Genomic DNA, 14,048 nt, shown 5'->3' with positions numbered 1-14,048 from the left:
ACTGGAAATGAAAATGCAATCCGTCAAAACAATATTTAAAGCCTAGAGGACTAGTTGGCAGGGGTTTCTAACGCATAAGGAACATGGAACAACTTTTAACTCTTTATATCCTTTAATTAGACTCTAGCATTGTAAAATCTGTTCTTAACATGAAAAGAAACTGGGAATTTTTAGAAAACATTTTCCAACTAATAAGGAAAATGTTATCCTCACTTCATTACTTGTTTCCCACTGTGTTATTTTGGTAATAGTAAGAGGATTTTGTAAGCATTTTATGAAACATTTAGCATGTATGTAGCTGAACTAATTAAAATGAGAGAGGTTCAAATGCATTTTTCTTTGTTATCAAAATAATGAGTTTCAAACTTAAATGCTCTATTAGTAACAGTAATTTCTCATTGTCTTTGCATTTGAAAGTAAAGAAGAGAATATTGCACAGGTAGTACACTTTTTAGGCAGGGGGAGGAGGCTACAAACACGATCTTTAAAACATTTTAAACACACACTAAATACTTCTTAAAATAAATCTTTACACAGCATTTTTTCCTATTTACTCTAATTGTTTTATTTAAGCTTTAGGCTAGTATGCTTTTAGGGAAAAAAGTCCACCTACCGTTTTAGCAGATTCAAAGTTCTTCTGTGGTTGTCATAAAACCAGATATCCTTGTCTATATGTTAATGTAAAGTGGATTAAGAAAAGAGTAAAGTTATGAATTACGTACAAATGGTTGAAATGAATACTCTTTCAAAGTTTGACAGTCTTAAAAGTGCTTTCCATGGGGTAAAAAATGGTTTGCCAGTTTTTTTCTAGGGGAAGAGGTAATATCCTGGAGCAAGGGGGCTGTACTTTGAATTTCATTTGTAAATATTGAGTCTGTCTAGCTCATCCTACTTTTTGATATTACTTGTTAAAATTGTAGCCTTCTGCTTTGTGGTGATTTACTCTTTAGAATTCCTGAGGCTTTTTCTTTAAATCAAACATTAATTGTGCAAACTAGAGGTTTATAACAAGGCATGTGTTATCCATTTATTTAATGGTTTAGCTGAGAGACAAAGCAGCTGCCTTCTGACTGAAACAGGGGTAGAGCCAAAACATACGTATACCATATTAGTCACATTTTATGAGTAATAAAATGTTTCATTACAAGCAGTATATGTTTAGAGACATTTCGCCTAAGTATGAAATGGAAACTTTTCAGTCTGAAGAGTTATGGAAAAAAAAAAAATAGAATTGTGTGTGTTGAGATTTTCAGACAAGTAATTCTACAAGACAAGACTAAATGCTTCATTGAATGACTTGTTGGACAATGTATTGAAAAATTGGTTTCACAGTAAATACTTATTTTGAGTAAAGTTCTGTGTCAGTTCTGTAGATAACTTACTAAACATTGTCCAGGTGTAGAAATTTGATCTGAACTACGAGCAGCAGTTTTCTGGATCTCTAATGCATTTCTTCCTCCCCCATCCTTTGCCTTATTATGTATTTTTGGCAGTCAGTACAAATGGGAGCCAGATGACCAACTTGCAAGTTTACAAAGTAGCTTTTTTGAGTCTTTAAAAAATATGTAGCAATAAAATCTATTGGGAAGATATTCAGATTTACATTTCTATTTCATTTTCATTATTTTTTTTTCCCCTAGATAGCACTATTGGCTAAGTAACATTGGGGATAAACAGTGGACCTGTTTGTTCAAGTTTTCTTGTAAGTGCTGTCTTGTTTAGAAACCAGATGTCTGTAGTAAATCTGCAAGTTGTAGAGTGGCTACAGCCATTTGCTCTCTAAACTTTTTTCCAGTTTATAATCAGTTACCACTTTCTGGACTCAATATTTTATAAAAATGTTTTTAGTTTAGCTCCTATGCAGATTAAACTATGTCATGGTTTGGACTTGGAGCTTCCTCTAGGATAATGATTTTCCTGTAAGTGTATAACTGAGGGGTGGATTTGCTGAGGAAGGGACAAAAAAGTTGCAGAGTCAATACCATTTTACCATCCCTCATGGTTTCATGCATGTTTCAGAAGTAATCACAGCAGCTCTGCTTTTTACTTACTTCTTCCCAACGGCCACGCCCCCCCCACCGAAAATCCATGTTAAGGTTTCATCTGGCTCTGAGGCATCCAACTTGTTCCAGTGCTTGAGTGTAACCAAAGGATAAATGTTCTAAGGGCAAAGAGTTAAGTATTGAAACTGAAAGCATGATATAAAATATTAAATATATTTTTTTATATTCTTGTGAGAATCTGTTTTATAAGTACTGAAGTCCTAGGCTTCACAGCTATGTATATGAATATCTTGGGAATAGCTCATTTTTTTCCTTATATATGACAATTTTTAAAAATGAGGCATAATTACTAGATAAATGGGGCCTTGAAAATTTAGGAAGACTTCATGCAAGTAAGCTCCTACCTGCTTTGATCTGCAAGAGGAGAAGAGGGTCTGTAATGTTAGAAGACTTCAGTAACAGCTTCTGCAGAAAACATTTTCAGAAGCCTGTGTTCATTGGGGTCACAAGATTTCAGTGGTATGCTTACCACAAAATCATTGTGTAATGTGTGTACTCACGGCTGCTATCCAAGCACTTATAAGAGACTCATGAACACTTACTTGCAAATACATCTGAAGAGTGATATGTTAAGTAATTACTTTGGCATGATGTCATCAAGGTTTACCTCACACTACAGTTTTACTGTCACTTTAAGCTGTCAGTGCCAAATAAAGTAGCAGTCCTGCCCCATATTTTGTCTGCTTGTCATCCCTTGTGCTAGGAAGAAAAAAGTAGCAGAAGTAATTTTGGATAAAACCTATTTTTATCTGAACGTGTAACACATGTAACATCAGCACAAGGACAGGGATGGCACAAGGAGCTGCAAACAAGGAAGGATTGTGTTGCTTCTTTTGGCAACAGTGCTGCTTTATCCTGTTCAAAATTACTTGAAATAACCATAATATCTATGTAATCTGAAATGAAAAATGTGGTTCATATGCATCGGCAATAGGGAAGCTAGCAGGAGGTGTTCACCCTTGCAAGTGGAGAGTGCTTTCTAGGCATTGTTAGTGCTTAGAAGTTTCATATGCAGGTGCCTGTTTCTTGGACTCTAGTTACAAGGATGTCCTGGGTTAAGGATCTATGTACTTAGAAGGTGGTTTCTTTCCTGAAAACCTAAATGAGCTCTTTTAACTACGAGAGCTCCCGTTTTTGAAGAGGTCCTTGATAATATGCTTGTGGTGTTCTTTCCGATTTGTCAGGTGTGCCATTTTTTTTTTTTCCATATCTCATTTTCACTGACTGATTTCCTCACAAGATACTTTCACCTGAAATGTTAGGCATTTGAAATGGCTACTTTAACTAATTGTACTGAAATGGAATCTTGGATTAAATTTGAATGGTAGTAATATCCCTACAGTTTTGTAAGGATATGAAATGTAGCCAAAGGTGTAAACAAAGTGTAACTCTTTTTTACTTCTAGTAGAGAGAATCCAAGTCAGTATAACAAGGAACACTTGCTTTCTGGATTCTGCTTTCAGAAAAACTTATCTTTAGGGGGAAGGGGTTGCATACAGAATAGGTGTAAAGTTTGTTCGCCAATGTTGCTTCCTATCAGGTTTAACAATGAAGAATGAAAGGCTATTAGGAGACTTGAAAGGGAGAAATTGAATGGGTCTGGATGTTAGAGGTAGGAAAGATATGGGAGAGCAAGATGAAAATTAAGGTAACTATCCAAACTCTGGGTGTTGCTGGTTAACTTTTCTTCAGCATCTGGGAAGGAATCTACTATTTGGTAATATTTATATGTCAGGAGCAGGTAAAGCAAGAAATCAAGTTGAAAATATCCTAGAGGAACTGAGGAAAGATTTTGTTTTGCAGGCAGACGAGCAGGTTTTGTGAATTATTTGTACTGGCTGGTGTTCAGCTCAGTCTATTTATCTCGTACTTGAAGTGGCTTCATATATTCTGCCCTGCTCAGTGCTTTAGTATGACTAGTTCATTTCTCTTCTCACTTTTTTACTAACACTTCAAAAGGCAGATCAAAAAAGAAACTAAAGTTTTCCTTAAAAACTAGCCATGCAGATCTATACTGCAAAAGCTGCTATGAGCAGTTCTTATCCATTGTTGCCAGAGAAAATTACTCAAATTTAAATGGAAGAGCAACTCTCTCTATTTTTTTTTTTGTGGGTTTCAGCAGAAAGCAGTTCTCACAGGTGCTAGCATGTTAATTACCTTTTACCATCTTGTTTATCACTTTTTAAAGTGATAGGAGAGAGTTTTTCTGGACTTCTCTTGGCATTGCTTTGAAATACTGTAAAATGTTTTACAATGGAACTGAGGGCTGGTTGCTGATTATTCTCAGTGTGAGGCACTTATGTCTCCTTCCTGGTAAACCCCTGCGAGGCAGGGCAGAACTCATTGACCTGAAAAGAGCTGGATTGCCAGCGGGGTGGCCTTGCCTCTCAGTAAGGTTGTTGGTTGGAAATTGCTTCTCCATGGTGCCTGTATGAATTATGTGGAAGCAGGCCCTGGCACTGCCTATATAAAGATTCATGATTGTGTGATGGGAGGCGGGACACCGGGAAGAAGAAAAGTGAAGAAAAAAGAAAAGGGCCTTATCTCTAGGGTACATGTGTTAACAGGGCTATGAGGCAGTACAAGGGAGAGTTCCATAAGGTTGCTATCAAGACATTCTTTATGAAATAAACCAAAGCTGAGATTTTTTTAAATTTTTGTATACTCAGGTTTGTTCTATATTTAGGCAATGAAAGTGTATTTTTGCAGCTGCTTGAAGACCTTGGCTTTCATCTTGTATCATAGTCTCTGAAGGACAATGTTGGTAAGTTCTGTAGTTTCTGGGTTTTGTTGTTTGTAAGTGTTTTTGGAAGAAAGAAGTGTGGATTATTGCTTAGTTTACTTATGCCTGATGAACATTGGGAATCACTTATGCAGAATGTTCAAAAGTTAGTGTCTTCTCTCGGGTAGAAATGTGTCTGTGACACAATGAGATGGGGACAAATTAGATCCTGATACAGGAGCATAAAAATAGTTTTAAGGCAGTTTAATGTCTGTGCTTATGCTGGGGCTGCATTCATTCTGGGAACACGAAGCCAGAGTACCCAAAAAGGAAGAAGCAGTCTCCTGGCTTGTTCTTGAGTGATGCACAGAAATGGGACTGAAGGTGATACTACAGAAGAGTAGTTGTGTAATGTTAAGCAAAGTATATTCCGATTCAGCACCCTTGAGGGATGGAGGAGGGTTTGGAGGTAATAGTAAATGTAAAATAAATGGTCATCATGTCTTACAGAGAGAACTTAAAACATTCCTAAAGATTCAGAGTGACCAAAAAAGTACCGGAGATGAAATAGTTATGTGTAAACACCTCCACTATTTTTTTATGAGAAGTTGCAACTATCTCCAAGGCTCAGTGAATGAGATTAAGTTCAGGTCACTGCTAGGGCCACCAGCTGCAAAATAGAGACAGATGAAAAATGGTTTAGTGATTGTATGAACATACTTCCATATGTTTCTGATTTATAATCAGAATTTTTTAAAGCTGAAGACATTACTTTTATTCCTTGCATTTCTGGAAAAGAGACTCCTTATATCAGTTACTGTGTTATAAATGAATAAAGCACATTTTAAAAAACATGGACAACAGTAAACAGAAATCAAACTATGGTTGACAAATACAAATGGTAACTGGAGTACTAGTATTGTCTACTATTTACCCAGACCCCTCTGTTGAACATATATTCTCTTGAACTTTGCTTATACATCATCAGTTATATCTTGAATCTAAAGCCAACGTACCTCAATTTATTAAAATTGCTTAGAATTCCTTCAGAATTGACATCTTTATAACGATATCATCATTTGTTGAAAGCCATTACTACATCTCCAGGGACACTAGAGTCAGGCCTCCAAGACTCATTGGCTTTATATGTATTTTATTTCTGTCCCCCTGTTATCTGTTCCTTATGGTACTCAGAGCATTTACTTTACTCTCAGTATTTATGGCTAATCTTCATATTTATCTGTTTTTGCCATATGTTGTGCTTTGTAGTAGAGGAAGGTTAATTTACTTTTTTTTTTTCCCTCTGTAAATCATTAATTTGTGCAATGAATTACAAGACCGAGGTATTACCTGTCTTCCCTTTAAGTTGTCAGAAATGTAAATTTTGGACAAAATAGTTTACCACATTGTATGATAAATGTGTATATTTGTGAAGTTCCATAACTTCCAATAGTGTATACACAGTTTGGTTTATAGCTGAAAAGTTCATACTCTTGCAGCAGTATTGGAAAATGATTGCAAAATCTCTTTTAGTGTATAATGTTATTGCATAAAAAAATAGTATATTCTCCTTTCGTATTTTCAGATAGGAAATTCCTATGTCTATTGCTTGCAATGATCAAGTTGGGAAACAAAGAAGGAAATTGATTCATATTGTAACAGTGGAATGTGAATACGTTAAAAGAAGTCAGAAAACTTGAAATATAAGCCATCTGTTTTCTATAAAAGAGTTTCTTTCCTAATCCATGTAACTCTTATTGTCAGAATATTGAAGTAAATATCTCAAAAAGTAAGCCTTATAAGTATTAAATGCCACCAAAAACAAAAAATGGAAAAAGACAAAATAAATTCCCACTATTTGTTTTGAGGCTAAAGGAAGAAATGTAGACAGTTGGATTAAACTACTGTTATTTCTCTTTATTTGATTTTTACAATAACCTTTATGAAAAAAAATGTTTGTCAGTTTTATTGTAGTTTTGAGAGCTTTAATTTTGTGGACTAAAGTCTAGTCATAACTGAATGTTTTCCTGGAATCTGTGAGACTTTTCCCCTATAGGCTTACATGGGTATCAAAATGTTCTACAGTGCTCTAATAGAACCTTGCTAATTATTCTGCACTCTGGATAATGCTGATAATATTTAGCTTAGAGTTCAATAAAGTTCCATCCTTTGTAAACACACAAGTAAGACTTGGAAAATACGGTTTTTCAGAATGGTTTTTCCAAAGCTGAAAGTAGAACTGGGATTTCCTTTTTTTTTTTTTTTCTGTTTCTGTGTTTCTGGTTGTGTTTCCGTTAGTGTTTTAATTAGGATCAGGAGTGCGTTTTTGAAGTCAATCTCCTGATAACCCCAACTTACTGCACCTTGATTCACATCACTGCACTCTTGGAAGTATGTGGACTATTCTTTTTTGGATGTAACAAGCCAGAAGATGTATGTAATTGTGGGTGCACCTGATGTGCTGCAGCTGGCAATTAGTGGCTAGGGTAGTCTGAAGTAAAGCTCCTCACCCTCGAAAAACAGAGAATGCGTCTCATGGCCTCATCATGAGTATTTTGCTCTGCTGATCCTTAGTGCTTCACCTTCATTGCTAATGCTGACACAGTGTTGTAAACCAGATCAAGCTTTGTTTCTCTATTTACTGACTCTGCCGTAAATAAACTAATTAAGCTGTTGGATGCTTGTTAAGTTTTGCTGTTACCGATAGGTAGCATTTTAATGCATGTTTAGCTCTTGGTTTGTGAATCTACTTCCTCCTTAAAAAGGCTGTATAATATTCTGAAAATAAATACCACAGCAAACATGAAGCAAATATGTTTTGATACCAAAATCTGTGTGGTTCTGTAGCAGTATAATTTATCTGTACAGAGCCCCACACTTAGATGGCTTGGCTGCTTCACGTACCTGAGTCAGGTATGAATGTCTGCCTGCTACAGAACACTGCTACATGGAGCATTGTAGACATGCTGTTGCCAAATTTAGTGAGCTATAATATGCCTTGACAAGTAACCATGGTTGGTAGTGCTTAAAAAAAAGTTTAAAATTCAACTCTATCAAGGCAATAAGCATTTACTAATAGTGAAGAGCAATCCGAGTATGTTGTCATAGTCCAGGATAGTGAGAACATAGAACTGGGTGTCGAATTTGGAATAAGAGTTAGTATACAATGTCCCAATGTCCTGTCTCCAACAATGGCCATGAGCAGATGCTGTGCTTTGTCTGTTTGACAACCTGTAGCGGATCTCTTCCAAGAAATAGAATTACTTATCAGTCTTCTCTTGAAACCACATATGAAATTGCTGCTGCATTCACTGTTCTCAGGTATGCGGTTTAATGGGCTGACTATTCATTGCTTACAAACTTTTGTTTGTCTAGTTTGTACCTGGTACGTAGTAGCTTCATTTGGTGGCTCCTTGCCCTTCTACTGGAGTGGTTGATCCCTGGACCCATGCTGTCCATGCAACTCTTAATTTTGTGGGTATTTCCTGTATCTCCCCTTAGCCATCTCTTTTCTGAACTGGTGACTTCTAGCATACTCTGTGTTGCTTATATCGAAGCCATTCCTTTCCTGTGGAGACCTTATTCCTTTTCTCTGATCCTTTTCTCATTATGCCATATGTAGAGGATATAGCTACCTGAAGGGCTCGGAAGTTCAATAATATGTTTAATGTCTGAGTGAGCCATGGATTTATAGGAGCATCACGATGTCTCTTGTTTTCTAGTTCTCTCTACTTACTCTCTACATTTGAGTTTCCTTTTTACTGCTACTGGGTATGAAGCCAGTGTTTCTGTTGAACTGCCTATTACTACTTCTAAGTCTTGCTCCTGAGGGGTGGTGGTGAGGTCATGCTTCATCAGTTTTTATGTGAAGCTAAACCATCTTTTCCATGGATACACCTTTCCATTTAACAATGTTGAATTACATTGGCTATTTTAGCATCCTGAAGTCCTTTTGTAGTCATTCTTCACTGACACTTTGCAAGCTTTGTTGTCGTCTCACTTCTCAGCCTAATTTGTCTATCTTTTGCAAGTGTATTCAAGTGAACAAATTTCAGCACAGGCCCTTTGCAAAGCTCCCACCAGTGGGCTCCATCCACTGCAAGAACTGACCACTTATTCTTATGCTGTTTCTTATATTTTATTTGATTTTGTGCATGCTGTCATCTCTTAATCTGTGGCAACTTGAATTCCTTAAAAGCCTTTCAGAGTTTTTTTTTTAGGCTATTTGGACCAGGATCTCCCTTTTCTGTATCCTTCATGATTCCCTCAGAGAACTCCAAGAGATTTGCAGGGTAAAAACATCATGGCTTTTACAGAACCCATGCCCAGTCTTACCAGAGTGAATTGTATTTACCTAGGTTTCCATGAATTCTGTACTTTATTATAACTTCTCATTTCTCTAATACAGACATAAGGCTAGCAAGTCTTTAGTTCTTGAACATCCTAAAATATTTTTTAAAGAACAGTGTTGTATTTGCCCCACAGATAACACACGATAATATTAATTGAATGAGAAGTGAGTTACGGTGGTTCTGCTTGTAATACAATTCTCATGTTCCATCTGAGTAATATGTAATAAGAAAGCTCTAAAGTTTTCAGTAATTATCAGTTGGAATTATCTTTACTCTTTAAGAAATTTATATTACTTGTTGCTACAGAGTCAATGTCTTTAATTCTACTTTTAACCTAAGCTTTACTTCATAAATATTTTTAAAAAGCATAAAGTTTGTGATAAAAGGTATAATACTCATACTATATTTGAATAGTGGGTTTTTTAAAGCTGAGCAAGCTTTCAAAAAAGCCTGTTTTAATTTAGATTTGTATTTTGTGCACTATTCACTTATACTTAAAATCTGAAATAGATGAAAAGTTATAAAGGCTCCTTAAGGTTAATATGCTACATGTTTATATTAATAAAACCTTATAACTATATTTACCTTTAAATTTATGTGTATTTAATGTACATATATTTTTGATAAGAATATTTAAATAAAGTAATGAATACATACATATATTCCTCCTTCATGAAGCCAGAGGTACTCGAGGTTGATGAATGTTAATATACCTTTTCTTTAAAAGAGAAGATTAATTCTGCTGTGCTGTGAATCTGTGGGACAACCATAAACTATTTTGCCATGCCTGTTATATCAGAAGTAGGTAAGAAGAGAGTAGGTAAGAAGAGAGAGAATAGATTTCTTCAGTTAGTTGATCTAAACTCCACAACTTAGTAATGATACAATAAATTTTGTATCCACAAATTTTTGCAACCAGTTGCTCTTAAAGACCATATATGTTCTTAAAGGTTATATTCTTGGGTTTATGATGAATTTCTTTCAATTTAAAAAAAAAGTATCATTAAGTATTTTAATTTTGATGTTAATTTCATTTTAGTTGTTGCATCAGAAACCAAAAAATACTAAAATGGGTTTCAAAAAATAACTGAAATGGCAAGAGAAAGAAACAAACCTGTGTGAAACCTTTTAGAAATTCTAACACAAATTTGCTTGCATACTTTTACATAGCCTTTTTAGTTTTCCACCCTTGAAGTATAAAGTTGGTAGAACGATGTGTGGTTCTATTTCATGAATTCTTTTTTCTTGTCGAAAATGGTGATTCTTCCTCACTACTAACAGATGTATAAGGAAAAAAAGTGCTGAAACATACATGAATTTAATAAAACAAAAGCAGTAATGGGCCCTATAGTATTATTTGAACTGTAGTTATTTGGATCTGCTTCTAGGCGTGAGACGTAATAAAAGACTGTGCATAGCTCAAATAATATATAGTACTTTTCTTTAGATTGCTTAAAGCAAATCCTGTTCTGCTTTGAAGCAGAATACAGATATCTGAAACTAGCTGTGTAGAGGGATAGTCTAAAGTAATAATTTAAAAAACTTAGAATGCTGCTATTTGCACCTGTCCTACTTGATGAACAATTCTAATAAAAAGATTACGTTACATTTTTAGATGCCTTCTAAAATATGTACTAAAGCACAGGTAAAATGTAGGTACTAATGATTCAGTTGTATTAATGCACATCCTTTCCCCTGCATCCTAAGACCTTTGATGAAAGGTCATTTATTGTGTATATTACTAATTGTCTAAAATCTCCTTTTGAAAGAGCTATGATAGTTGAGGTAAAAGCTGAGAAATAAATATTATAATACACCTTTGCAGGACACTGAAACATAATATGAAGGAGATTTGAAACTCAAAGTTTGTGATTTTCCTGGGCAATTAGAAGTTGGTAGAAGAAACATCTGCATTTCTGGAAGATGTGGAGGAACCTTGTGAAAGTGTTTTTGAGATCTTGCCCTCCTATTCTTTTCTCTAGTGTGTCTATTTTCTGCTGCTGTCAGTAGTAGCGTGTATAGCTGGACAGATTTTTGCCCTTATCCATTTGTTCCTATGGAGCATGACATCGATTTGTATTTTAGTCATTTTGCAAGTTGGATCACTTTAGAATGTAGAAGCTTTTTCAGGTCAATTTTCTCTAGCTTAGGCTGCCCACCCTATGAGTGGGCATCGTCAACCCAGGTTATATATCAGGCTGCTATCTAATGCTGAGGTGAGAGCTCTTTGCTCCTAGTATTATGTTTTTTACTATATCAATAATATGACACTTACCTACACTAAATTCCTATCTGCACTTTATCTTAATATGGCAGACTATCCAGCTGTTCTAAAATGGGTATGAATACCTGACAACTAAGGCAAAGTTCCCATGTATACTCATTAACAATGATTACTTCACTGAAAATAAGGATTGAAGTAGTTGTCTTCCACTTCATTGCCTTCTTCAGTTTCATGATCGTGTGTTTCATGATTGTCGTCGTCTTCATCATATTCTTCTGGTGTTAAAAATCGTCGAAACACTGGTGTTCTTAGCTGAGTTGACTTGTTGACATTTTGTTCACCGTAGTAAATGGTTCGAATGTGAGGGAAGCAAAAGAATGCATATGTGCTTATTGGAATCGTAAGCTTATTTTGGTCCAGCCGTATATAGGTTAATTGGTTGATGTTCATTGGATCAATAGATGGACACATCAAAGTAACATTTATGGCTGTAAGAGAGAGAAAAATACTAATTAAAATACAGAAAATAGTTATATTTAAGACCTATTGCAAAAGTTAATCTTATGTTTTGAAATTTAAAACAGAAGATGTTTTTGCAGTGAGCAGTATTACTGTAATCCTCACCTGTGTTTTAAATCAGTTCAGTAAATGACAGTTATAACAGTTTTGGGGTTTGCAAAGTATAAGGTTGTGGGGTAAATAAAAAAAATAGATATGACTACTACTACAATTTGTGTGAAGGGAATATTTTCATAATTCCTGTTCTCTGTATGTCTTTATCAATTACTTAATCAGAAGCAATTTTCAGAAAGGTTTTAGCTTGTATGGAAAACTGGTATTAACTTTTACAAAAACTTGCAAATTAGGGGCAAAGTGCAAAAATAAAGTCCTTTCTAATTTCACTGGTTTGATGTCAACTAACCAAGGATATGTTTACACTGCATCTTGAAGATTGGAGGATATTCTTCCTGCACTGTAAGCTGATGAGAAGCTCCATAGCTGCATTTGCTCCTGAGAAGTACAGTGGCTGTGAACTCCGGGTCAGAGCCACATTAACTGGTTGGTTCAGAACACTAATAGCTCAAGCTCACCTCTCTGCTAAGAAGGACACAGAGTACCTCTTGAACAACATGCAGATCTGGATGACTGCTGGGTTCTATGCTTGTTTTATGCATGACCTAACTAAGAAGCTGTAAGGTGGCAGGTCCTCGACACCAAGGACACAACAAGAGAGATGTTTCTAATAGTTTTTTTAATGTAGGCTAAAAGTTCTTAATTCTGGATGGAAAGGAAAACGTGCTGAACTCGCCCCCCTCCCACAACCAATGCCAAAATCCATTAAGTTTTTTGATTTTAAAGAATTGCAACCATCAACATACTTTCAATGTCGTTGTCTTCAATATACAAATGCTGCAAACTTCTTGGAATATAGAATAGTTGTTTCAAGTTGTTGTGTCCAAGATTAAGTTCTAGGAGGTTGGGTAGATTAAAGGTGTTACGTGGAATGTTCTGCAGGTTATTGTGGGACATTCTTAGCGCAATGATTTTTGGAAGTCTGTAAAAATAGTTTTCCGGAATATAAGAAATTGAGTTATTTTCAAGAGAGAGATACATAAGTGATGATGGTAGATCAGGAGGCATTGTCTGTAATTTGTTGTTGCATAAGTTGAGCTGCATTAGATTTTTCATATTTGAAAAGGGTTTTCCTTTGAGTACTGAGTCGTCAAGAAAGTTATTGCAAAGGTCAAGCATGGTTATGTTGGGTAATCCTTCCAGTGCGTTCCCAGATAACTGAGAAATCTTATTGAAACCAAGGAGGAGTCTCTCTAGAGAGCTGGGGAGTGAGAATGGAAATTCTTCTAATTCATTGTGTTGTAAATGAAGTTGCACTAAGTTTGAAAGTTTGGCAAAAACACCATGGTCAATCATATGAGATTTAATTTTGTTGTGGCTGAGGTTAATTTCTCTTAAGAAGGTAACGTTACTGAATGGTCCTGCAGGCACAGCTTCAATGTCATTGTTTTGCAGATAAAGTTGTTGGACATGACTAGGGATATTTGGTATTGTCTTCAGTTTACGATGATCACAGTACATTGATAACGGAAAAGCTGGTGGACAAAAGCATTCTCTGCTGCACTCAAATGGAAAAGGAAAGCGAGGAACTTCAGCTTGTGTAATTGGATTAGAATAATGTGGATGATCTGACTCCTCATCGTATTCATCCTCAAAATCATAGTCTTCATATTGACAAAAGACCATAGCAGCCCAGAGGAGGTGGATGATTGATAGCTGTCTGATAATCCCCATATTTAAATTTATGTTGTATCCTGTTGATGAGAAGGAAAAATAAGTTTATTAGATAGTTGGAAAATAAATCACATAGAAGTTTCAGTTTGTTGAAGAAGTAATATAAAATAAAGTAAGCAGAATAATGATTTTTTGTGGCACTATTGTGGCACTATTGGCAAAAACAAGTTTTAATCTTCCAAGAAAACAGCCATGAACAAATACGCAGTCCTTGAAGTAAAAATAGGTTTTCTTGTCTGACTTCAGAAAAGGAACAGCTTTCTGCCTGCGCTGTGCCTGTTACTGAAGGATACCATAACAGCTGGGAGTAGAAAAGAATCCCGGTCCTCATTCTTTTCTCACTTTAATTTATTACAGAGAAGTTGGTATAGACTGGGGTT

The 14,048-nt window shown here is 35.6% G+C and overlaps 1 protein-coding gene across 1 annotated transcript; it reads right to left on the bottom strand.

Annotated features, from left to right (window-relative positions):
* Positions 1–11,535: 11,535 nt before the first annotated feature.
* Positions 11,536–13,668, bottom strand: OMD (osteomodulin). Its single transcript, XM_010087557.1, has 2 exons — positions 12,741–13,668; positions 11,536–11,849 (listed from the first exon to the last, which is right to left on the bottom strand). Exons 1-2 carry the CDS (start codon positions 13,666–13,668, stop codon positions 11,536–11,538), a joined length of 1,242 nt encoding a protein of 413 aa, XP_010085859.1.
* Positions 13,669–14,048: the final 380 nt, after the last annotated feature.

Source organism: Pterocles gutturalis, unplaced genomic scaffold (genome assembly GCF_000699245.1).
Source record: "Pterocles gutturalis isolate BGI_N339 unplaced genomic scaffold, ASM69924v1 scaffold17691, whole genome shotgun sequence".
In the NCBI taxonomy this organism is placed as follows: Eukaryota; Metazoa; Chordata; class Aves; order Pterocliformes; family Pteroclidae; genus Pterocles; species Pterocles gutturalis.
The sequence above is the reverse complement of the archived record's forward strand: the minus strand, read 5'-3'. Positions and strand labels throughout refer to the sequence as shown.